The sequence below is a fragment of the Geotrypetes seraphini genome, chromosome 2 (assembly GCF_902459505.1).
Source record: "Geotrypetes seraphini chromosome 2, aGeoSer1.1, whole genome shotgun sequence".
NCBI classification, from domain to species: Eukaryota; Metazoa; Chordata; class Amphibia; order Gymnophiona; family Dermophiidae; genus Geotrypetes; species Geotrypetes seraphini.
The window spans coordinates 348,540,106-348,566,993 of NC_047085.1; the positions used below are offsets into that span (position 1 = coordinate 348,540,106).

The window sequence follows — 26,888 nt, forward strand, 5'->3', positions numbered from 1 at the left end:
ATGAGTTGGCTGTAATTTTTCTGCATTTTAAAAAATGACGCAGTTGTCGGTCTCAGAGAGTGCTTCTTTGCACTTTGTTTTGTGTTTCAGGCACATGTTTGTGTTATGAGCCCAGATTGTTAGGCATGACAGACTGTTGCAGGGAGAATTAAACTTTGTGCTTGCCTGCCCAGTTCAGATGCTCTCTGCATCGGATCGGCATAAGGCACATCATGGCAGAGTGCCGTCAGTGATTGGAGATTACCTGGTGCTTTATGCGGGTTTCTCCTTGTCTCTCTCGGGGTCTCTCAATCCAGAGACTTTGCCTACTTGGATGTTTTATTCTCTGGATAGCGCTGCGGGTGTATGGTAGCGCTATAGAAATATTTAATAGTAGTTTAAGTGAGAATTTCTGAGTTGCAGAGGACTATGGGGGAGGAGCAGGGTGGCTTGATGGCACTTCTCCTATTCATGTGGACAGGACTGTCTTCCTCTATTTTATGAGCAGCAGCTCCTCCAGGTTGCAGAGTCTATTCAGCAGCAGTCTGGGACCACCATCTTCTAATTCAGCATATTAGACGGCCCACTAAGCTGGCAGCAAGTGCTGTGCAGCTACTTGTGGCTCAGGACAAATTTTTGGTGACCAGGGAAAAGTCAATTATTTCCCTAAACCTACATCTTTGAATGCCAAAACCAATAAAAAAAAGGACCATATCAAGTCCCCTTTTGCCAATTACTCCCGGTTGAGAGGTCTAGGCTTCCTCTCTTTTTGGCTCCAAGCCGCGCCGCAGGTAGGTTTCAAGAGGGGTGAAGGATATCTGGATTGGAAGTTGGTTTCATATCTGAAGTTTTCTTTTGGGACGACAGCCTTGTCTTATAGGCCTCAAGGTGCAGTTTGTTTGCCATAGGGTGCTGAATGCAGCTTCAAGATTCTGCCTAATGCGTCTTCCCTTTAAGGGCAGTTGGGTTTTCAAGAAGCTTCCGTGGACTTGATAGTGGATTTTAGGAATTATGGCTAACTGAGCTTGCCGCCTGTTAATCCTAGGAGTTCTTTTGAATCCTTCCTCTTGCGGCCCTATTTTCAGAATTACAAGAGGTTTAGTGCAGGTTGGCCATTTTCTACTCCTTCTTATGTTCTTTCTTTCACTGCAAACTGGATTTTTTCATAGCACAGTTTCTTAATATCCATCCAGAACTTACAACTCTTGTCTAGACCATGCCACGTCCTCCCACACTTCATTTGATGGGGTCTTGACTCCCTCTGCCAGCTCATCAGGATTTCTCGCAGAGGGGGGGGGGGGACATGACGATGTACGGTCAATGGGTTTTTGACTCCCTGATCATGGATGATCAAGGAGCAAAAGGGGCACTCAGGGAGGATAAGACCATAGAGGAAAGACTGAATTAATTCTTTGCTTCGGTCTTTACAGAAGAAGATGTAAGAGACCTACCTGAACCAGAAATGGTTTTCAAGGGTTATGATGCGGAGGAACTGAAAGAAATCTCGGTGAATCTGGAAGATGTACTAAGCCAAATCAACAAGTTAAAAAGTGATACATCCCAGGGTATTAAAAGAACTCAAACATGAAATTGCTGACCTGCTATTAGTGATCTGTAACCTGTCGCTAAAATAGTCTGTAGTACCTGAAGATTGGAGGGTGGCCAATGTTACGCCGATTTTTAAAAAGGGCTCCAGGGGAGATCCGGAAAAATAACAGACCAGTAAGCCTCATTTCAGTGCTGGAAAAATGGTACAAATAATTATAAAAAATAAAATTGTGGAACACGTAGACAAACATGATTTAATGAGATGGAATCAACATTGGTTCAGCCGAGGGAGATCTTGCCTCAAAAATTTACTTGACAGTGGCTAAACTTATCTTTCGAAAGAGAAAATACAACCATGTGTCCCCATTATTGAGAAAGGTTCACTGGCTTCCAGTCTCTCATAGGATACAGTTTAAGTTTGCGTGTGTCGTTTTTAAATTCCTCTATGGAATATTCGATCCTTCAATTCCTCTATGTTGGAATGCGCTTAGATCTTGCCATTCAAGGATTGCAACAATTTATAAATTATCATTTCCATCTTCTAGAGACTTAAATGTGCCGGGAAACTTTGCAAATCTATACCATTTAAATTGGTGGAGATCTGGAACAAACTCCCAGTTTTTTTAAGACTGTTAGGTCAGTTACAGCAATTTCGGAAAGATTTAGAAACCTGGCTGTTTACACAATAGTTTTTATGATTACCAGTTGACAAATTGTAATAAGTATATTTTAAGATAGAAATTTAAAAGATAAAAAATAATCTTAAAAAATAGTACTGTTTCAGGAATTGTTATTCTAATAGCACTTTCTCTATTACTACGTCATTTTATATTTAATAAATTGTAAACAGTCGAGTTCCTTTGAGAAATGATCCGGTATATAAACTGAAGATTAGATTAGATATTTTGAAGCTGTGAATAAACATGTGGATAAAGGTGAGCCGGTTGATATAGTGTATCTAGATTTTCAGAAAGCTTTTGATAAAGTTCCTCACAAGAGGTTCCTGAAAAAATTAAAGTGTCATGGGATAGGTGACAAAGTTCAGTTGTGGATTAGGAATTGGTTATTGGATAGAAAGCAGAGGGTAGGATTAAATGGTCATTTTTCGCAATGGAGGAGAGTAAACAGTGGAGTGCCGCAGGGGTCTGTACTGGGACCGGTGCTATTTAACTTATTTACAAATGATCTGGAAATTGGAACGATGAGTGAGGTGATTAAATTTGCAGATGACACTAAACTGTTCAAAGTTGTTAAAACGCATACGGATTGTGAAAAATTGCAGGCGAACCTTAGGAAATTGGAAGACTGGGCATACAAATGATAGGCAAAATTTAATGTGGACAAATGCAAAGTGATGCACATTGGGAAGAATAACCTGAATCACAGTTACAGGATGCTAGGGTCCACCTTGGGGATTAGCGCCCTATAAAAGGATCTGAGTATCATCATAGACAATATGATAAAACCTTCCACACAATGTGCTGCGACGGCCAAAAATGCAAACAGGATGCTAGGAATTATTAAAAAAGGTATGGTTAACAAGACTAAGAATGTTATAATGCCCCTGTATTGTTCCATGGTGCTACCTCAACTGGAGTATTGCGTTCAGTTCTGGTCTCCTTATCTCAAGAAAGATATAGTGGCACTAGAAAAGTTTCAACAAAGAGTGACCAAGATGGTAAAGGGGATGGAACCCCTCTCATATGAGGAAAGACTAAAATGATTAGGGCTCTTCAGCTTGGAAAAGAGACGGCTGAGGAGAGATATGATTGAAGTCTACAAAATCCTGAGTGGAGTAGAATGGGTACAAGTGGATTGATTTTTCACTCCGTCAAAAATTACAAAGTCTAGGGGATACTCTGTGAAGTTACAGGAACGTACTTTTAAAACCAATAGGAGGAAATTTTTTTTCACTCAGAGAATAGTTAAGCTCTGGAAAGCGTTGCCAGAGGATGTGGTAAGAACAGATAACGTAGCTGGCTTAAAGAAAGGTTTGGACAATTTCCTGGAGGTTGTTATTGAGAAAGGCATTGGGGAATCCACTGCTTGCCCTGTATCGGTAGCATGGACTATTGCTACTCCTTGGGTTTTGGCCAGGTTCTAGTGATCTGGATTGGCCACCGTGAGAACGGGCTACTGGGCTTGATGGACCATTGGTCTGACCCAGTAAAGTTATTCTTTTGTTCTTATGTGAAACTATTGTGTGCTTTATGGTAGAATGGCTGTCTTGATGGACAGGTCCTGGCCCATCCTGATGTTTTATCTTGATGAAACTATGACCTAGGCATCCTATTTCCATCTTTTCCTTTCTACAAACTAGTAGTTTATTTTTTCTATTGTTTAACAGATGTCACTTATGTTTTCTTGTGTTCTTATAGGTTTTCCTTGATTTGTTTCACATTTCTTTTATTATTGTTATTTTCAGGTGACCATCTATTCTATCTTATGGAGGAGGTTAACAACAAATTAGGTCCTTGTAGTATTGGGATTTATGATGGTTCTGAAATGCCACAAACCATCAGGTTTTTATTCTGGCCAAAGTGACTTAAAGTCCATCAAAAATTTATCTTCAGAAGATCAGAAATCAAGAAGACGATCTGGAAATTCGAGTTTATCTATGGAATCTAGATATTTTTTCCCTGATGACTTTTGTTGGGCTGCAGTGCCTGAACAAATTGACTGTTTTGTATTATGCGGAGCATGGCACTCTGAAGGTGACTTCTGTTCAGCTGCCTGCAAGTCTTGAACCAATAGACATCCAGCTGAAAAATTTTGCATAATTTAGTTTGAGACCCTAGTGAATGTCCACACAAAATTTTATTCAGTTTGGCTGATATTCAAAATTGGTCCACTTGATGTGGAATGACCCCTTGGCCAAATGTGTAGCTTTTTATAATCATTTAATGATGACATATAATTTTCTTTCATCAGATCCTGCCTGGCCTGCTCAGTCCTTGTACTAAATGTGGAGGATTAGGTGACTTGCCCTGGGTCACAAAGAGCAGTATAGGGTTTGAACCTACAACCTCAGGGTGCTGAGACTGTAGTTCTAACCACTGTGCCACACACTCCTCCTCAATCTTGCTGGTTTTGATTTTATCTTCCTAGCCACATGGACTGAAACAGCTATCAACTCTACTGTGTTCAAGAGAAATACACAGAAAACTGAAATGTCTTGTTCAGATAATGCAAAACTGATCCTACGATACTCCCTTTCCTTTTGTATCCATAAATAAATTTGTTCATTTAGCATATCTTATGTTTATCTGTAATTAAATTATTTTATTTTTGTTCCCTATTTTTAAACTGTTATATGCATTGAAGTACTTGACACTGTGGCCCTGATTCTCCAAAAGTGCGTCCCGATTTTAGGCAGCTGTAGGCGTCCTACAGCTGTCTAATCAGCCAATCGGGAAGCACGTTTTTTTTAAAAAAATGCTCCCTAGTGTCCCACCCACGCTCTCTGCGAACACCCTGAGCCGTCGGGTAGTGACATGAAGCTTGTTACTGGCGTGGTCCCTTTAGAATTAGGTCACCTTTCAAGTTGGTAGTCGTTGGCAAATGCCCAACTAAGCTTATTCTCCAAGGGTTATGGGAAAAAATCACACTTTGTCAGAATGGCCTTGTTGAAAACATAAGCTTTTATTCGGCCACCGGCCGTGGAATTACTGTGCCGCTCCGGGTTTTCCTGGGAGCATGTACCTCATACAAAAACAACAGAAAAAGTTCATTTCACTCTTAGTCACCCAGTAATCAACTCTGGACTGGGTTGGTAAATCACATACAGTCATTAATATTCCATGAGGCTAGGAGGTGAAACAGTTAGCACCAATAACTCTCCATTGTAGCTTTACAGGAGAGACATTCTTGTTCATGATTGAGAAATATTCTGTGCTGTCCTACAGTGCTCTTAATCTCTCCAGCTGGGCTGGACTTTCTCCCTAGTCACAAGCAGGCTTTTCCCTGAGAGGGTTAATTTCACTCTTCCTACGAGGCAGGCAGACTAATTGAATTAGTTAGTTGCTATGGCAATTCCTTTACAGCTGGGCACTTTCACGGAGTGTGGAAGTCAGGACATTCTGGGCTTTAAAACTAGCCAGCATTACAGCCTGGCGTTGGGTTCAGCTGTGCACATAACCTGCAGAGGAGATTACTGTATCCTTTCCACACTTCAGCAAAACAGCATGTGAAATTGCCGTACAGGATTATTTCCTTAGTAACTCCCACAGTCATTAGTTCAAAGAGCCAACAGAGAAATACAGCCAAAACAAAACTCTGTTCACAGACCTTTTCAGGATATTCAGCTCTCCATCTCCTCTGGCCAGCTTTCCTGTATAGCCCCACTTTCCTCCAACACCATGGGTTCTGGGAGAAGGAATTCAGTGGCCAAATTACCAGCCTGTTCCTCAGTCATTTCCCAGTCAGTGCTGAGGAACTGCTCAGCCCTGTCCTGCCTCTGCTCTACCGCCAAGCCTCGTTCTGCACCTCCTCCTTCCTCCCTCTGCTCTCTAACGAGCCTGGCTTTAAGCTGAGGGGAAGAACCACTCCCCCTTGGCTTTGGATGGGGGAAGGGAATTCCTTCCTCAGCCCATGCCGTTTCTCTGAGGGGAAACTGCTTGTGAGCTTTCTGCCTTACAGGCAATGGACAATAGCAAGGCAGCTTCTTCCTGCCTGGCTTTGGGACTGCTTCAGGTAAGTCTAAACCTTCCTGTTCTATTTCCATTTCATTGTCACTCACCAGGTAGTCAGCTAATTTATTGTCCTGGGCACTGACCTGGTCAGCCCTTCTGCACTGGGGTTTATATACTTTCCTTAATTTCCCTGTGGCAAACCTTGGGAAAGACGTCCGTTTGTCACACCAGGCAGGCCTGAAGGCGCCTCCGGGAGCCTAGGGAGACCTGCAAGATGCCTAAGCTCGTCTAAGGGCCTTAGGCGGGCCTTAGGCTGAACCTAGGTGGCCCTACGCGTCTCCCTAGTAGAGGAGAAGCTTAAAATGTAGGCCAGCAAAATGCTGGTCTACATTGTAAGTAGACGCGGCCGCTATACTTATCGCGGCAAGGGATCTCTCTGCCGCTATAAGTATAGCGGGCCACGGCCTGTCCGATCGCTGGCAGGAGAGTGCCCAATCCCTCCTGCCCGAAGATGCACCCTCCCGACACTACCGACGCCCCCCCCCCACATTACCGATCTCCTCCCCCCCCCCGACAATATCGATCGCTGGCAGGAGGGTGCCCAATCCCTCCTACCCAAAGACGCACCCCCCCGGCGCTAACAACCCCCAAACCTCCACTCCACCAAACCTGTTCTTACGGCGAGATGTGTCTTGCACGTCCAGCCGGCAGGCAAGCCTCGTCGAAATGAGGCGGGCCCGCCCCTTCCCGGCCCATCCCACCAAAGCCTAAGGGGTCATTCCATGTCAAGTGATCAGATTCTTGGAAAGTGCCCTGCATAACCATCACGGATTTTGATGAAACTTCATATGCAGAGTCCACCATGTCTCAAACGAACTTTGGTAAAGTTTTAGTTTCGCCTGTGGAATATTTGTGGAGATATAGCCATTTGTTTGACCCCATACCACAATGAAATACAGTACGACAATGACATTCTGACAACTTTGAGACACAATATCTCCTGAGATGTGTTTCCAAAAAAACTGAAACTTAGCTACCCTGCACAACTTTTGGAGCTCTATTCAGTGCTACCAATAATAATTTTTGTCGAGCACTGAGTGAATGGCTGAATTATAGTAAACTTGGCCGAAAAAAATTAGTGCTCCAAAAAAAGTCAAAGTTTGACATTACTTAGCTCCCACAATAATTGAGTAATAAATGCGAAATTTGGCGCATAATGTCTCAGTACAACATTGTTTTCAAAAGTACAATTTCAACCTCCAAGCTCTTTCCATTAGTTTACAAATTAAGTGTAAAGTTGCTAATTTGTGTAAAAAGGCCAAAAATAGGGTATTTTCAGCCTGCTTTTACAGAAAAATACCTTTTAGAAACTCTTTCAAATCAGTCTCATTAGAAAGAGCATATTTCAAACCCCCTAGAAAAGTGGACTTCATTTTTCAACGTAGGTTAACAATGGCTGAAAAAGGGGGACAAAGTTGGGAGACGTTGCCACGGCAACAACCTCTATTTCAACATAGTTCTGTCATTTTTAAAGTTACAGTTTTGTATTGACGTAGTATTACTACTACTCTATTGCGTTGGTCCATGGTGACATTGTCTCTACCAGTTCAAGAGTTTGAACTGGCAACCCCATCGCCTTAGGGGTCACGCCCGATAGCTGTGCAATACCAGCCACGGTTGGGCCACTTTGTCCAGGTTCCCAAGCCTCGCATTTGGTTTCTTTGTCAAGGTTCCAAAGCCTTTTGTTGGTATCTTTTTGGTTCCAAAGCCAATGATTAGGGTGTCTTATCCTAGGTTCCCAAGCCTAAATTGGGTATCTTATATGGTTCCCAAGCCGAAGTGAAGTCCACTTTGTTGGCATCGATTAGTTGGCATCCATTTTAAACTGAATTAATAATAATGTGGATCTGAAAAAGAAAACAAGTTGTAATTTGTGATCTGCATGCAACAAAATTATCACCTCAATTTCTAGTTAGGAATAATCATTAATTAAGAACACTATAATTGTACCCAAAGCTTGAGTAAAAATAAACAGGGAAAAACAGTGTGAAAAGTGACATAATTGTAAGTTGAAACGTAAGCCGTTGCCATGGTGACATCTCCCAACTTTGCCCCCCTTTTTCGGGCATTGATAACCTGCGTTGAAAAATGAAGTCCACTTTTCTAGGGGGTTTGAAATATGCTCTTTCTAATGAGACTGATTTGAAAGAGTTTCTAAAAGGTATTTTTGTAATGTAATGTAATGTAATGTAATTTATTTCTTATATACCGCTACATCCGTTAGGTTCTAAGCTGCCTAAAATCGGGACGCACTTTTGGAGAATCAGGGCCTGTGTGTACAACAAATTTTTAATAAATTTGAAACTTAAAACTCCCATTTTAAATAGCTTCTTTTGAGTGCAATCGCTACCTGTAATATTTAACAAGGAGTAAAAATAAATTCTATGTACAGAAATTACTTCTGGGGTGCTATTTGCCCTCTTAATGTTTTTTCCTTTCTCTCGGAAATAGTTCTTCCAGCATTGATAGACCGAATGGGAGATGCCAAAGACCAAGTTCGAGAGCATGCACAGAATTTTACATTGAAGTTAATGGACCGGGTAGCATCACCAATGGTATTTACAGTTTTCAAAAATTTGTACTTGGAGCATATTAGTTTAGTACAGGGGTGCCCAAATGGTTGATCGCGATCGACCAGTAGATTGCAAAGGCAACGCGAGTCAATCGCGTTGCCTTTGCGATCTTTTTCTCCCTGCTGCTTCCCCAAGACAGGCCTGGTGCGTACATAGAATCATAGAAACATAGAAGATGACGGCAGACTCACAAGAATTCACTTCTGATGTCAATTCTGACGTCGGAGAGGAAGTTCTGGGCCAGCCAATCACTTTCTGGATGGCCTGGAACTTCCTCCCCGAAGTTAGAATTGACATCGGAGGTGAAGTCTTATGAGTCCAGGCCTGGCTCAGGAAAGCAGCAGGGAGAAATTGGCGTGGTGGCTTGGGGGTGGGGGTAGGGAAAGAATCAGGGAAGAGGAGAAATTGGAACGATGGCTTAGGGGGAGGCATGGGGAGAGAGAAAGAAAGGCAGAAATAAAGAGGGGGGCTAGGGGGAGAAAGGCAGAAAGAAAGAGGGGGGCAGGGGTAGAGAGAAAGAAAGGCAGAAAGAAAGAAATATTGGCTTTACAGAAGAAGGAAGTGCAACCAGACACTCATGAAATCACCAGACAGAAAGGTAGGAAAAATGATTTTATTTTCAATTTAGTGATTAAAATGTGTCTGTTTTGAGAATTTATATCTGCTGTCTATATTTTGCGCTATGGCCCCCTTTTACTAAACCGCAATAGCGGTTTGTAGCGCAGGGAGCCTATGAGCATCGAGAGCAGCGCAGGGTATTCAGCGCAGCTTCCTGCGCTAAAAACCACTATTGTGGTTTAGTAAAAGGGGAGGGGGTATATTTGTCTATTTTTGTATAGTTGTTACTGAAGTGACATTGCATATTTTAAAGTCATCTGCCTTGACCTTTGAAAAAACCCCCAAATACAAATGATAATTAACATTTTCTCTGCGTAAAGTGTGCTTTGTGTTTTAAAAAATTTTATTGTTGTTAGATCATTTTAACTTGGTCATTTTAAAAGTAGCTCAGAAGCCAAAAAAGTGTGGGCACCCCTGGTTTAGTATATAACCTTGATTAACTGTCTTTCAATTGAGTGGCAAAGAAGTTGCGTTATAAAACAATAAAAGAAAATTTTCAGCAATACAAGCAAGAGAAAAGAAGGGAAATGGAGGGAGACATAGGGCAAGCTTCAAGAATATTTATGGCCACCTCAGACTTTGGGGATTCAGTTATCAAATACCTGAATAAAAAAATGTAATCAGACCCATTTAAATCTAGGGAATGACGATTAAGATTTGAAATAATGTGGGAGGAAGTTAATATATAGAGAGCCTTGTAAGCAAAGACAGTATAATAGGTACCCTCCAAATGGATTATAGAGGTGAGGACACGGTCAGCAGATAACTTTGAGAAGGCAAAGGGTCTTTGATGATGCATAAGGTAAATAGTATACCAGTCTACCTTTCCAGTTTAACACAGATGGTTTGATGAGCTAGGATGAGAATTTAGATTTTGATACTATAAGAGGTAGGAAGCTAATGATGATTAGCAAGGAGGAGAGTACAGTAGAATCCTAGTTAACCAGTATTCAACTAACCGGCACTCTCAACCGGAAAAAAAAAAAAAATTGTCCCCATGCTCCTCAGACAACCTCCAAAGACATGCTTCTGACCCAACAAGTCCCTCCCCTTTCCCCCAGTCCCTGAAGCATCTGTGGCAGCCGCAAATCTCCTTCCCTCCCTCTCTTCAGCCCTGAAGTAGTAGGCAGCTAGTCTTGAACCTCACCCAGAGCAGCAGAGCCATTCCCAACAACCCCCTCCCTCTCTTACTTACCTGAAGCAGCAGAGCCAGTCGTGACAACCCCTTCTCCCTCCCTCACTTAAAGCAATTGCAGCAGCAGGTGAACAGAGGCAGTGCCTTAATCTGCCATAGGCTGCTTCTGGTCAGCTACAGCAGGGCCTTTCCTCTGCCATCAGCATCGCTCAAGGTCTGAGAGAGCTACATCAACTCGACATCGAAGTTCTTCATCCTGCTCCAAACATTCATTGGATCGACACCAGAGATTATCGAAATTATCTTCCTGATGCTCTCCTCTACATCATAGCGTTTTCCTCCACCTCAATGTACACCTCAGTGCTCTCCATCCCCAAGGCAGGACATTGAGGAATATGACTCTTTGTCTCACCACTCCTCGGACTATCCAGAGCTCTCTGCTGAGTCTAATGGTTTATCATTAGCTCCATCTCCTTCACCTCACAGGAAATCATTGCCAGAGAGCCTCTCTTTCACTAATTTCATCAGACAGATGGGGCAAGCTCTACCAGTTAAGATGGAGTCAGAGTCTGAACCTAGAGCAGAACTCTTTGATACATTAGATCAGTGGTCTCAAATTTGTGGCCCGTGGGCCACATGCAGCCCGCCAGGTACTATTTAGAGGCTCTCAGTATGTTTATCATAATCACAAAAGTAAAATAAAACAGTTTCTTGATCATATGTCTCTTTAGCTATAAGTTACAATATTATTATTAAGACTTAGCCAAAAGGAAAGATTTATAAACTATAAAGAGTTTTTCTTCATGCAAAATTGTCATTTCCTTAATAAAGCATTAACTTTTTTTTCTGAGGCCCTCCAAGTACCTACAAATCCAAAATGTGGCCCTGCAAAGGGTTTGAGTTTGAGACCACTGCATTAGATTATGAGCAAGTACCTAAGGACTGCATAAAGTTTCCTTCTCATAATCTAATGCAGTGTTTCTCAACCTGTAGTACGTGTACCCTAGGGGGTACGTGGACTGCCTGTTGGACACTCACCCACTCAAAAGCCACTAGTAAACAAACCCGACGGGCAAACAACAGGCAACACAAGCACCCAACGCAAACACACTCACCATGTACACAGAAAGAGAATAAGGCTAGTAAGAAAGGGCAGAAAACCCACCTAGGCCGAGAATGCTGGAGCCCACCAGGTTTAGCCCATCAAAGACTCCATAGAATACAAGAGGTAGTAAAAGAGGTAGAATAACAAGAAAGCGGACGGAGGAAGTGATGTCACCGATGCGAACGGGAGCTTGATCTGAGAGCTCCGTTCGGGCCCGGTGATAAACTATCGAATTCGCTGAGTAAACCGCGCAAAAATTCTTTTTCGGGCGACGGTGTGGAGGGAGCGAGACGCAAAGACCCTATGGCAACGCGCAAAAAGTTGCCGCTAGAGAAAACTGGCCAGCGCATGTTGGAGCAGGCGCTGAGCCGGACGGCACGTGGAGGAGTGGGCCTAGAAACCAGCAGCGGCGAGGCGGCGCATTTGAGTGGGGCTATAGCGGCGGTGGCTGACATGCTGACTGAGCCGGTCCCGGAATGCTTCTCCGCGGAACCGCTCACGAAAGTCGACATGCAACGCTGGATCTCGGAAGTTAAAGCCGAGATTTTGGCTGTGGCAGTGCAGGTCCGAGAGGTGGTGCAGGAGTTACGCACGGACCTGGTGGAAATGGGCACACGTGTGGAAGTTATGGAAATGCATATGGATAATTGCGAGGAGAATGTGACCGGAGTGCAGCGCTCCTTGGAAAGTGCTGCTGCGGACCATCAGCTTCTTTTGGATAAGGTGGAAGACCTGGAGAACCGCACTCGGTGTAATAACCTGCGGGTGTGGGGTCTCCCTGACCTACCGGAATATAAAGATGTACGGGCTACCACTACTGCCTTGCTTCGCTGGTTGTTACAGAATGACACCCTGGAGCCGGGTCTTGAGCGTGCACATCGGGCGCTGGGGCCACGCACCTCTGATCAACCTAAAGACATCGTGCTGTGCCTTCAGAGCTTCGTGCTTAAAGAACAGATCTTCCGTCGAGCCAAAGAGTTGGGTACAGTGACCTGGGAAGGACATCGGCTGGAGTTCTACCAGGACCTGGCGGCAGGCACGCTCCAGAAGCGCCGGGCGTTCCGTGAAGTGACTAAGGCTCTGCAGCGTAGCAATCTGCGCTATCGTTGGACTTTTCCTTTTGGAGTGGTCATCACCATTAATGGAGTACATACTAGAGTTGCCACGGTTCGTGAAGCTCGGACCCTGCTGCAACAAGCAGGTATTGAAGTTCCTGAAGAACCTGCTCCCCCTCTAAGTGCGGAGTCCAATCGAGGGGGACTTTCTGCCGCCTCCAGATGGCAACGAGCGGGTCGTGGCTCCCAGAGTGGGAGGGGAGGTCGTGGAGGGGGACCTTCACTTCAAGCTGCTGCTTCGTCTTTGAGTGGCCTCCCTTGATGGTGGCCTGCCACCTTTTGCCTTAATGTACATTCCTTCCTCTACTATCCTGGGGGATATACCTCTTGGTGGGGTACTCTCCACCCCTGGTGACTGTGCTCCTGAGTTCTGGTTCTGGTTTGGAGCTTAAGGGGGACTTTTGTGGACTGGGCAAGATGTGGGGGGGAGGGGTGGTATGGTGATGTGGGGGGGCCTGATGGAGCAGTGGGAGGGTGGGGGGGGGGGGAGAAGACGTTGAGTTGCTGTTATGCTGTGGGGAGCGGGTGGGCTGGTGTGTTTGAGTCTGAGATTGTAGTGTCTGTTACTTTGATAGTTCATGTTTGGTTGTGGGATTTTGTGGCACGGGCTTCGGGGATTGTTATCTTCCTTGTATGTGGGTGAGAGATCTATGGACTCTCACATGGGAACTAGGGGGGAGGGGGGGAAGGGGGATACAGGGAGGCCAATGTTTGGGTAGGGTCTGCATCTAGTTGGTGGATTTTAAAATATGGGTGGGTTTAAGTTGGTCTCTTACAATGTCCGGGGTCTTAATTCTCCCAATAAGAGAAGGGCTTTTTATAGGGAATTGATCCGCTTGAAAGCGGATGTTTGTTTTGTACAGGAAACCCATTTGCTCTCAACCCATGAATATCTAGTTTGGAATTCCTGTTTCCCCCAGTCCTTTTGGGCCTCTAAGGTGGGCACGTCTAAGAGGGGTGGGGTGGGGATTCTACTTCGTAAGGGGCTTCGGAGCGAAGTACAACGGGTAGTCAGGGATCCTCAGGGAAGGTATATTATGCTGGAAATTCTTATTGAGGGGTGTTTATATTCCATGGTTAATGTCTATGCCCCCAATGAGGGCCAGGGGGCCTTCTTTCGTGATCTGGTGCCTCGAATTCTTAGGTTCAAGGGGGGTGCCTTGGTTTTGGGTGGGGATTTTGATCTTACTTTTACCCCACGTTTGGATAATTCGGGGAGGGCGGATCATTATGGGGGGAGGGAGCGTAAGATGCTGAGGGAGGTGCTGACCGCTCTGAATGTGGTGGATGGGTGGCGCTGGCTGCATCCTCTAGACAGGGACTACACGTATTTTTCGGGGTTGCACTCCACTTACTCAAGAATTGATGCTGTATTTGTGGAAAGGGGATTGCTCAGTCGGGTGGAGTCGGCGGGGATAGAATCGATTATGTGGTCGGATCATGCCCCTGTTTGGACCAGGTTCCGCGGGGAGGGGGGTAGCTCGGGCCGGAAATTTTGGCGTTTTAATGACAGTCTCCTTGATGACCCGGAGGTTGTAGTACAGATTGAGGGGTGGTTACGGGAATATTTGGAGATGAACTTGGAATGCAGGGCCTCGCAGGAGGCGGTTTGGGAGGGTTTGAAGGCTACCCTACGGGGCAGATTGATTGCTTTGGCTTCTGCTCGGCAGCGTGCACGTAGGGCGGAGGCGGCGGCCTTGATACATACTATTGGGAGTTTGGAGAGTCTCCATAAGCGCCGACCTTGGGATATGTTGCTGCCGTTTGTTTCAGGCGCATCGTGATCTCCAGGCATTGGATTTGGAGCGCTTGCGCTTCAATCTGCAGCTACTGCAACAGAGATACTTTGAGTTCTCTAGTAAGGCTAGCAGATTGGTAGCCCATCGCTTGAAAGTACGGCAGACACGCAATCAAATTTTGTCTGTTCGGGCGGCATCCGGAGAGTTATTGCGTAAAGATGATGATATTCGAGCTCGCTTTGTGGAGTTTTACTCACACCTCTATTCTCCGGAAGGGGCCGGGTCCGCGCATGACATCGACAGTTATTTAACTTCGGCGGAGCTACCTAGGATTGCGCTGGCGGATGTGGCCCGGTTGGATCGTCCCCTTACGTTGATCGAGGCTCGGGGCGCTTTGAGTTCAATGAAACTGGGCAAGTCGCCTGGGATGGATGGCTTTACAGTTCGCTATTATAAGCGATTTCAGGATTTGTTGTTACCTCCCCTGCTCAGCTTTCTTAATTCTATGGAGGGTGACTGTGCGCTTCCGTTTTCATGCGCTTGGCTGGGGTTACAGTATTAGCTAAGGAGGGGAAGGATCCCCTGCAATGTGCATCCTATCGACCGATATCATTGTTGGGGGTGGATACGAAGATTTTTACGCGGATTTTAGCGGATAGACTGATGAGCTGGATTCCTCGATTGATACATCCTGATCAATCGGGCTTTGTGGTGGGGAGGCAGGTGGGGGATAATACGCGTCGGGTTTGTAATTTGTTTGAGAGGGCTAGGGGTGGTGGTCGGGAAGCGGTATTCTTGTTGGTCGACGCCGAAAAGGCTTTTAACAGGGTTTCCTGGCCTTTTTTGTTTCGGGTTTTAGATTCTGTTGGTTTGGGACCTCGTATGCAGGAATGGATTCGCATCCTCTACACTAGTCCTGTTGGATGTATTAAGGTGAATGGGGGTTATTCTGATACTTTTTCTCTGGGCAGGTGGACGAGGCAGGGGTGCCCTCTTTCCCCGCTCCTCTTTGCATTGACAGTGGAACCTTTAGCACAGAGGGTGCGGATAAATTGGGATGTCAGGGGGATAATGGTTCCGGGCAGTAACTATAAGTTGTCTCTGTTTGCGGATGATCTTCTCTTCACGGTGGAGGATCCTGAGACCTCCCTGTCAGCTATCTTGCGGGAACTGGAGGAGTTCGGTAGGGTGTCGGGGTTTCGTGTTAATGTTGGGAAATCCGAGCTGCTTAATGTTAATTTACCCCCGGATAGAGTGAATTATCTTCAGGCACGGTTTCCGTTTCGTTGGGTACAACAGTCTATGCGCTATCTTGGGGTTTATTTTGGCCCACCGGGAACGGAGATCTATGATCTTAATTTTCCCCCACTTTTTCGACGTATCCAGTGGGATTTGGCAAGCTGGAAAGATCAATTTTTTTCCTGGTTAGGTAGGGTGGAAATAGTGAAGATGATGATTTTGCCTCGTCTTCTGTTCTTATTCCAGGTGTTGCCTCTCTGGGTGAACAGGCGCATGCTGGAGGGGGTGCAGTGGCACATTTTTTATTTTATTTGGGCCGGTCGGAGGCCTCGCGTGAGTAGGTCGGTTATGTGCTTGGGTAGGAGTGATGGGGTTTGGCTGTCCCCAATGTGGTGAAGTATTATCAGGCTGCTCAGTTGCGAGCCCTGTTGGAGTGGCAAGCGCAAGATCCGAAGCCGTGGGTGAAGCTTGAACAATGCGTATCCGCTGGGGTGCCCCTGTTGCATCGGCCCTGGGTGCCTGAGAGGATTCGGCCCGAGCGAGTCTTATCATCAGTAGACACAGCCCTGCGGGTCTGGAATATGACCCGGAGAAGTTTGCTGCTGGGTAGGCGCCATTCTTGGTATACGCCGCTGCGCCATAATGTGGCCTTTGAGCCTGGTCGGGGAGAGGGTGTGTTTGCTAGGTGGGAGTCTCATGGATTGGTGTGTGTGGGTCAACTGTGGGATCCACTCTTGGGCAGTATTAGGTCTTTTGCTGAACTCCAGGGCCGTTATGATCTTCTGGCTCGGGATTTGTTTCCCTACTTACAGGCTGTTCACTACTTGTGGGCCTTGGGGGCCCTACGGGACTTACGGGCGGGTAAGACCCCCTTTGAGTTGTTGTTGGGCCCGACTCTCCAGAAGGGTGCTTTGTCTGCTATATACCGGTGCCTTAATAGTCGGGGGGTTCGGCCCTTGCCTTATATGTTAGCTTGGGAAGGGGATTGGGAATCTGCTATTTCTCTGGATACTTGGGGCGACATCTGGAGAGAAGTTGCTTCGGCGGGCATTGCGGCATTATTGGTTGAAAACGGGTATAAAGTTCTATTCCGGTGGTATCATATTCCTCAGGTTCTGGCGCGTTGGCGCGGGGGGACGAGTGCTCTTTGTTGGAGGGGATGTGGGGAGGTGGGCACTTACCTGCATATGTGGTGGTATTGTGGGCGGGTGAGTAGTTTCTGGACAGAGGTGTTCTCTCGAGTCTCCCGGATTCTCGACTCACAGGTTCCGGCAGACTGGAGACATGCCCTGTTATTTTGGCACCAATTGGATCTTGATTGGGGAGACTCTCTATTTTGTAAGTTAGCCTTTACTGCTGCCAGGCTGGCACTAGCATCTCTGTGGAATCAGGGGCGACCCCCCACTTGGCTGATGGTGGAACAGCGCTTAACTAACTGGCAGCTTCTCTATCAGCTGACGGCTTTGAGGCATGGCAAATACCATGGCTATGCTCATATTTGGCGTCGGTTTAGGACTTCTATAGGGCTTTGTGGGAGAGGGGAGTGGGGGGTTGGATTGGAAGTTTAATTGGGAGACTGGTACTGGAGAGACCGTATCATTGTTATATATATTTCTAGGTGGGGTTAGGTGATCCTGTACCCAATGGGGTGGTAAGGGCATTGTGCTATCCCTGGGGGGTGGTGGGTGGGGGGGGATTTTGCTGTGGTTTTGATGGATTTGTGGTGGGTTTCTGTTATGTTGGGGTTATGACTACTGTGTATTTGCTGACAGCAATGATGATCTTTGCCTGTGCGCTTGGCTGTGGCTATGTGTACTTGCTGTATCCTTCTGTATATTTTTCAATAAAAGCTTTCATTTGAAAAAAAAGAATAACAAGAAAGCGGATAGAGCAGGTCAACACTTGTCAACAGGCAAGCAGAGAAAACAAGACAAAGAAAGCGCTCCACAGAGCTAATCCCCCAGTTCCACCATCTATACCACCCACAAACCCAAACCAGGAGTCCCACCAACCCACACACAACACCACACTGATCACTCATACAGGGACACAATCAGACCCACAATACCATCCTGAAGCTAATCCAAGAAGACACTTGCACCAGAAAGTACACAACCACCAGACCCCACAAATACCAGGCCAACCCAGGAGGGAAGGACCTTCAAAATGACCACCCTGGCCCTCGTAACTGCTTCAGAATTAGCATAATATGGGCCATTCATGAAGCACCCACAATTGATCTTGCAGCAGAATTCATCAAAACTGCAATGCCTTACTTTTTTGTTTTCCCCACTCCCTAAAAGAGTTCATGACAATAATCTAACCTTCCTAATATTAATGCTTGCACCCCCATACGAAAATCACAAGGCATTAACTTTGGCTTCAACCTGCCCAACATGTGCAACTGCGCATATCCCAACTGTATTGTTTTCAATACCTATTGTCCTATAGATAATGCTGAATCCAGCTAAACACCAACATCTCTTTTTTAAGTAGTAATGAAATCCCCAAAACATTTACACACTCCCAAGTCTCTCTTCTCCATATCATTCTCTACAATCATCACTTCTGTTTTGTTCACATTCAACTGCAATCCATGCAAAGTCATCCATCTCACTATGTTCTCCATATAAATATTCAAACACTTCTCCACTCCTTTATCATCTTTGCCCACAGGGGAAAAAAACAATATGTCATCGGCATATAATCTTTATTGTACCTTCAATTTCCAAAAAAACTCACCTATATCTGCCATATAAATGTTGAAGGTCATTTCATAAATAATGCACACTATTTTTAAAAATTTTACATGTTTTATTTTTTTTTTCAAGTATTTCTTTACAATCCTTCAATATAGTTTCCCTGCTTTGCAATGGCAGAGTCCCAACATCCAGGAAGCTTCATTAATAATTCCCTTAACATTCTCATCCACTCACTCATTATCTCAAAGATAGATTACTGTAACGCTTTGTTCAAAGGCATAGCCCAAAAGGAAATTAAACGCTTACAGATTATACAAAACACTGCCGTTAAGCTTATCTTCAAAGCAAAAAAATTCGATCATGTAACTCCACTCCTTAAGGAAGCTCATTGGCTTCCCGTTGCTCATAGAATCATCTATAAACTTAGCCTACTTACTTTCAAATCTTTATCTTTTAAAACTCCAGCCTTTATCTATAATCTTCTAATCCCTTACATAACGAATAGGACTCTCAGATCAACAGATCAACATCTGTTAACAATTCCATCTCTTAAAATTATAAATACACGACGTCAATACATTTTCTCTGTTACCGCACCACATACCTGGAATTCATTACCTTACTATCTAAGACAAGAATCTAACCTAGAAAAATTTAAAAGTAATCTAAAATCTTTTTTATTTATTGATGCCTTTATAAGTCAACAATAATTTCACGATAAAATAACTTCAAGAATAGGTTTTCCCCCCAGCCTTATGTACTTTCCCTAAATGTTTTACCCCTCTTTTTATGAAAATGTAACTTCATTCCCTCCCTTACCATAATTGTTTCTAGTATTGTTAAATAAGTTTTGTCTGTTTTGTCCACATTCTTAATCTGTATTATTTTAATTTGTAATTTTACTTTGTACATCGCTTTGAATTTAGATAAAGCGATTAAACAAATCCAAATAAACTTGACTTGAAACTTGATTATTCCATCCAAGACACCATTTTAGTTCAGTTGCCGAATGGTTCAGGTACCGGTGGAAGAAAGCTCTTCCAGAGATTCAAAATGATGTTCATGCGTAAGTTGTTTCATCTTTGGAAAAAGGTCAAAATCTGGTGGTCTCATGTCTGGACTGTAGGGAGCATGAGGTAACACCTCCCAGCTGTATTTGTGTAGTTTTTCAATGACATTCCCTATGTGTGGCGAGCGTTGTCGTAAAGAATGAGTGGCCCAGCTAAGAGCAACGGAGGTCGGGTTTTGTGCATTTTTCTGTGTGTGTATTTTGCAAAAAATCACGATAATACACTGCTGTGACACTTCTTCCACATGGAACTTTGTCTGTGATGATGATGCCTTCATGATCATAAACAAAAAACATCATTTGTTTGACTTTTGATTGAGCTTATCAAAATTTTTGTGGTCATGGGGAAGATGGAACTCTCCAGTCATCATTGAAAAACTATGCGAATACGGCTGGGAGGCATTACGTCATGCTCCCTACAGTACAGACATGAGTCCACCAGACTTCGACCTTTTTCCAAAGTTGAGACAACCTATGCATGGACATCATTTTGCATCTCTGGAACAGCTTTCCTCCGCCGGTACCCGAGCCATTCGGCAACTGAACAGAACGGTGTCTTGGATGGAATAATGAAGCTTCCCGGATGTTGGGACTCAGTCATTGCAAAGCAGGGAGGCTATATTGGAGGATTGTAAAAAAATACTTGAAAAAAACCAAACATGTAATTTAAAAAAAAGAAATTGTGCATTATTTATGAAATGACAATCGTACCTTCAATTTCTGAAAAACCTCACCTATATCTGCCGTATAAATGTTGAATAATAAGGCAGAAAGAGCAAATTCTTGTGATACTCCTCTTACTTTTACCGATTTAGATATTGTACCACCTCTCCTTACCTGAAAAGATCTTCCATATGAAAGCAACCTATAGCTGGAGCATCCCATCTGAGAGGACATATTGTTTTGCTAACAAATGCATGCTAGTGAGAGGGATGTTAAGTGGTACTAACTGGATAGTGCTGCTGAATATTTCCTCTGACCACCTTGGCACTATCCAGACTGGGCTGGGCTGGTGCATGTGTGTAACCAGAGGGTTATCTGGTTAGTGACCATACTCGGACCATTAACTTGATAGTTAACCAGATAAAGTTAGGACAGTAAATAGGTAATTGCATGGAACATTCAGTTTCAGTTTAACCATGGCAGACAAGATTTTGACTAGCAGTGTTCCCGCTAAGCTGCGCTGGGGTGCGCTGGCGCACAAAATATTACCTCGCAGCGCACAAGTTTCTCGTCACAGCGCACACAGTGTAGAGCACAGTTCTTCAACCGCCGGTCCGCAAACAAAATCTTGCCGGTCCGCAAAGGATTCGGTCCCCGCCGCAACGAAAGGCCGGCGTCAGCTGACTTGCAACTTCCTGTTGCAGTCGCTGTGCCGGGACTCCTGCCTTCGCCGGGACTCCTGCCTTCCACCGCGTTTGCCTCCTGCCTTGTCTCCGCACCTCCAGACCAGCAGCGGCAGCTGTGTATGCTTTTAACTTCGGCACAGAGCTGCCCCTAATCAATAGTTTAGCGCGGTTTCATAAGGCAGCCTCGGGGCCTTTGCTAGGCCGGCCCACATCGCATCATCGAAGCGGGCCGGCTATCAAAGGCCCGAGGCTGCCTCATGAAACCGCGCTAAACTATTGATTAGGGGCAGCTCTGTGCCGAAGTTAAAAGCATACAGAGCTGCCGCTGCTGGTCTGAACTCTTGGGCCGCTGAAGGAGGGCAAAAAGCAGCTGTCCTGGAGGATTCCCTTCCTCTCGCCTTTACAGGTTCCTTTTTTCCACCTTTTTTTTTTTCCTTCAAACGGCAACGGGCCCCAGCATCGACATCAATCAAGTAAGTTCCACTGTCAATCAAGCGGTTCTGCTCGGCCAAAGCTTCCCCTGTGACATGAGCCACCCTCAGGGGAAAGAAAGTGACCCACAAAGGTGAGGGGAAGGGGGGCAGATGATGGAAGTTGGGGGGGGGGGGAGAGAGAGAGAGAAGGGGCAGATGATGGAATGGAGGAGATGAGAGAGAGAGAGAAGGGGACAGATGATGGAAGTGAGAAGAAGGGAGAGAGAGCAGAAGGCAGATGGATGTCAGTTGAGAAGGGAGAGCAGATGCTGAATGGAAGTGGGGAAAGAACACATACTGGATGGAAGGAGGAGATAAATAAAGGGGGAAGAAAATAGTAAGATAATGGAGGGGTGAGGGAAAGGGGTGACAAGCTGTGTGTAGACACAGTGAAAAGAGGGAAACGGGACTAAATAGTAAGAAAGAATTTAATTTAGATGGAGGCAGAAAATAGAGAAGGAAGACCAGAGAAGAAAAGGGAAGAGAGAGCAGAGAATGATCAGATCTGAGTGGAGGAAATGAGAAGAGAGATATGCTAAAAACCACAGGGGGGAGGGAAGGATAGAGATGCCAGACCATGAGGGGAACAGAAGGAAGATGATGGATGCTAGACCAAATTGGGGGGTGGGGGGGGGGCAGGAGGAGAGATGGCAGGGAAAGACAGACAGTGAATGGAAGGGGCAGATGCTGGACTGAAGAGACAGAGAAGGTTATCATGCTGCTGTACCGGGCCATGGTACGCCCTCACCTGGAGTACTGCGTCCAGCACTGGTACTTTAAGAAGGACACGGTACTACTCGAAAGGATCCAGAGAAGAGCAACTAAAATGGTTAAGGGGCTGGAGGAGTTGCCGTACAGCGAAAGATTAGAGAAACTGGGCCTCTTCTCCCTTGAGCAGAGGAGATTGAGAGGGGACATGATAGAAACATTCAAGGTACTGAAGGGAATAGACTTAGTAGCTAAGGCAGGGAGAACGAGAGGGCACTCTCTAAAGTTGAAAGGGGATAGATTCCATACAAACGTAAGGAAGTTCTGTGGTAGAAAGCAACATATTTATTTGGCTCATAACTTGCTGGCGCCCGATATTTTTAGCTCACAGTGAAAAAAGTTTGCTCACAACACCCGCCCGCTTAGAGGGAACACTGATGCTGACTATGGTTTTGTTTTGGCCCTAAAGTTCTTAAGACTTAGTAAAGCTTTCCTGCACTGGGCTCTTCAGAATGTCACCCCCCCTCCCCTTTGTGAGGACTTCTGTCCTGCTGTCCATTGAGAACACAATACAGATGAGCAACTTGATTTAGTATTTTAGCAAGTTTAATTTGTTTATAATGTGCATTCTTTGACCATTCCTCTCCCCCTACTTAGACGTAGTGAAAGCATTACTTAATATTTTAAGCTTCTTAGACTAAACAAACATTTCTTTTTCATAGCATGTTTGGGAGCGACTAATTGATGGCTTCAAACACAAGAACCACCGATCTCGTGAAGGAGTCTGTCTTTGTCTTATTCTGACACTGAATACGTAAGTTTAACATCTCTTAAATGTAATTTAGATTCTAGTGCAAAAGATATATGAATCTTGAATCAGTGGGTTATTCTTCTTTACTTGTGAGTTTGTAGAAGGCATCATCTACCTTTTTCTCTCAATTCCGCCTCCTGCATCTCTGGAGTGTGCCCTATCTCCTCAGTTTTTCCTTGTGCAAGCAAGTTGGAAAGTGTCTTTCTGATCTGCTCTGATTTAGATTTTTTATTCTTAGGTCTTAATCTGAGGCTTGTGGTGCTCCAGGGGTTTGACAGGGGTATCTCTGCCTGGGAGAAGACACAGACTCTGTGGTAAGAAGAAGTCTGTAGCCAGGAGGACAACTCTTTTACAAGGAACCTGCCTGGCCAGCCTTCCCTAACACTTTGGTGGCTCTGGGACCATTTCTTGGGAGCACAACTTGTTCCTGATTTTTACCGGAGCTTGAGTGCAGGCTGTGTGGCCCCTTGTCAGTCCTGAGGGCTTTAGCAGGTGCTGACTGCATTTCCCACTTCATCTTCCGAAGACACATGAGAAGCTATGGGGGCCTGGAGGTCTCAAACTCATTCTGGGTCTGACTGGCAGCTCAAAGAAACAAGCATTTGAAGTTGAAATTCATGCTTGTCTGAGGCAGCTTTCTTCTCTATTTTCCATCTGCAGTTTGAGCTGAGGCAGGCACAGCACCAGCACAACAGTGAGTACAGGCTATTATAGCTTATGGGAGATAAGAACATAAGAATTGCCGCTGCTGGGTCAGACCAATGATCCATCCAGCAGTCTGCTCACATGGCGTCCCTCTGGTCAAAGACCAGCGCTCCAACCATGACTAGCCCTACCAGCGCACGCTCTTGCTCACCAGGAACTTATCTAACATAATCTTGAATCCTTGGAGGGTATTTTCTCCTATAATAGACTCTGGAAGAGCGTTCCAGTTTTCTACCACTCTCTGGGTGAAGAAGAACTTCCTTACGGTTGTACGGAATCTATCCCCTTTCAACTTTGGAGAGTGCCCTCTCGTTCTCTCTACCTTGGAGAGAATGAACAACCTCTCCTTATCTACTAAGTCTATCCCCTTCAGTACCTTGAATGTTTCGATCATGTCCTCTCTCAGTCTCCTTTGTTCAAGGGAGAAGAGGCCCAGTTTCTCTAAATCTTTCGCTGTATGGCAGCTCCTCCAACCCCTTAACCATCTTAGTCGCTCTTCTCTGGACCCTTTCGAGTAGTACCGTGTCCTCCTTCATGTACGGCGACCAGTGCTGGACGCAGTACTCCAGGTGAGGGCACACCATGGCCCGGTACAGCGGCACGATAACCTTCTCTGATCTATTCGTGATCCCCTTATCATTCCTAGCATTCTTTTCGCCCTTTTTGCTGCCGCTGCACATTGCGTGGATGGCTTCATCGACTTGTCGATCAGAACACCCAAGTCCCTTTCCTGGGAGGTCTCTCTAAGTACCGCCCCGGACATCCTGTATTTGTGCATGAGATTTTTGTTACCGACATGCATCACTTTGCATTTATCCACATTGAACCTCATCTGCCATGTCAATGCCCATTCCTCGACTACAAATAAGTTTTAGAGGTTTCTGGGGCTGGTATTTGGTTGCCCCCTCCCTGAAAAAAACCGTTTGTTGAATTTTCTGTGCTTTTATTTAGCTATTCTGTGCCATTTTTTTTGGCACTAAAACGCTGTGGCAGCGGCTATCTTGGATTTTCTGATTTGATTTTAAAAGTCTCTGTTTGCCTCAAACACCTCAATTTGGACTCCTCAGGCTATTTTAATGTGGATTCATGCCAGATTTGTGCTGGATAGCTGATTGAGAAGCATCCATGTTTCTTGTGTCATGGGGCATGTGAGGGGGGGGGGGGGGGCAGGAGCGCTGGGCTTAGCCCCCACTTTGGTCCCTCTAGGGCAGGGGTGTCAAAGTCCCTCCTTGAGGGCCTCAATCCAGTCAGGTTTTCAGGATTTTCCCAATGAATATGCATGAGATCTATTAGCATACAATGAAAGCAGTGCATGCAAATCGATCTCATGCATATTCATATTGTGTGTGTATTATAAATGATTGTATTTCTATCGTAGAGATCTCTTTAAACCAAGAGTGTCCAACCTTTTGGCTTCCCTGGGCTGCATTGGCTGAAAAAAAAATGTTTCTGGGGCTGCACAAATGTGCAAACGCTGCAGCAAGACAGAGGAGGGAGCCGGCAAGACGGTAAACACCCAGGGGCAGCAGAGGAAAACGCTGCATCGCCCTCGACCGAGGCTGCACAAAATACTTCACGGGGCTGCATGTGGCCCTCGGGTCGCAGGTTGGACACCCCTGCTTTAAACCTTTCTAAACTATGATGACTTAAGGAATGTCCTTAGTATTGAATTGTCCAGGATCCTTCTGGTTAAAATTAAATGCCTATGGCTGGGTTTAATTTTCCAAAATATTGTGCAGATGCTAACGTATCTCTACTTTATGTTTTGGAATAGCTACAGAATAGCCCACAAGCTTCTTCATCAGACCAAGTATTTGTCTTGGCCTATTATAAAAGTGAAGATGGTTTCTCATGTACTGTGTAAACTACAAAGATGGAAGACATGCAGCACATTCATATTCCTAAAGCTGGAATGTTCAGATCATTAATTCTTCACTAGAACCTGACTTGGGTCTGTTTGCCTAATGTTTTGAGGCCCTTCAAATCTATCAATAAACCAAAGAGTGGACTAGCCATGTTAAAATACTTGTTTCATCCACAAGCTAGCCACAAGCAAGGGGGCAATAGTTAATTTTCTGGTGCATTGAGCGAGCAATTCTTTTCAGTTTTAGATTTCCTCATATTTTGGTTTCAAAAGAACAGATAATCAAAATTGTAGGGTCATGAATAGGGCTTTTTTGTGGGGAGGGGGAGTACTCACCAGTGTTGAGTACCAACACTTTTCCCCTCTGCCTCCAGTTCGCAAATATTAATGAAACACCCAGACCCTGATCACTCCAAGCACATTTATAGAAAGTACTTTCCACAGGAAAAGTAGTGTCGTAAGCCAATTCCTGCAGATCCATGGATAAACATTGTGGATTTGCAATCTGCAAGAGAATGAGGATACAAATGCTGTAGTTAGTACATGGCAGCTACAGGTGGAAGATATGAGCTGAAGAGTCTGAGCTGTCTGGGAAATAAAGAAACTGTAGAAACAAAAATTTAGTTTCAGTTTAGTGATTTGGACATGCCTGCTTTGGGAATTTGAATGTGCTATATCTCTTCCATCTTTGTAGCTTCTTTGAGTTGCCAGTTCAGTTTTTGTTCATTCCTACTTCTGATTTGTTCTGTACTGGGTGAAGCTGAATCCATTTTCTGCATATGTGACCCACATGAGGTATTTTGTGAGCAAGTAGTCTCTGCAGGGATTTATAGTGGTTAGACTTGTTCTTGTTTCCCAGAAAGAGGTGTGTTTTATGGATTGGTGTAATGTTTGCACTGATGCCTTCTATACTCTGGTTAGTTCTAGGAGGCATGGCTATTGTGGGGGTGGGTCTTTGAGTGGGTCTTTAGGATGCGCTTCGAAGGTCTCGTAGACGCTGGCACGACTGCACTCGATGCCTGGAATGCCTGAGACTCAGCTGGCGGCGTTACTGAGGTAACGCACCTAGAAAGGAAAGAAGAGACTTATCCAAGGATGGAACCCACGAGGCACAGCAGGCAGCTCGATTTCAATAAAGGAAAAGGGCCCGGCCGTTCTAATCACACGAGGTGAACCCAGTGAAAGGCCAGAGGAGAAAGAAAAACACAGCCGCAGCCAACTAACGGCAGGGCCGAAGCCCAAGAAGGGCCCGCTGGAGGAAAACCAGCAGGAACACGGCAAAAATGGTTTTTTTTGAAAGAAAAGAAAGGCCGCACAGTGACTTAAAGAAAAATAAAAGAAAAGAAAGAAAGCCGCGGTGCGAGAAGGCAAGTAGGAAATGGCAGAGCTGTAGAACAGGGCTTCTTGGCTCCGCGGAAAGACAAGAACTGAAGACCACGAGGAGTGGACGCGCCCTCTAGTGGAG

At 45.1% G+C, this 26,888-nt stretch overlaps 1 protein-coding gene across 9 annotated transcripts in view; it reads left to right on the forward strand.

The window, feature by feature from the left end:
• CLASP2 (cytoplasmic linker associated protein 2) overlaps window positions 1-26,888 on the forward strand; it is a 650,335-nt gene that overhangs the window by 20,062 nt on the left and 603,385 nt on the right. For all 9 annotated transcript variants that reach the window (XM_033930348.1, XM_033930349.1, XM_033930352.1 and 6 more), the window contains exons 3-4: window positions 8,670-8,773; window positions 22,766-22,857. In XM_033930348.1, the coding sequence (XP_033786239.1) occupies window positions 8,670-8,773; window positions 22,766-22,857 (196 nt within the window). The remainder of the gene's footprint in view (window positions 1-8,669; window positions 8,774-22,765; window positions 22,858-26,888) is intronic.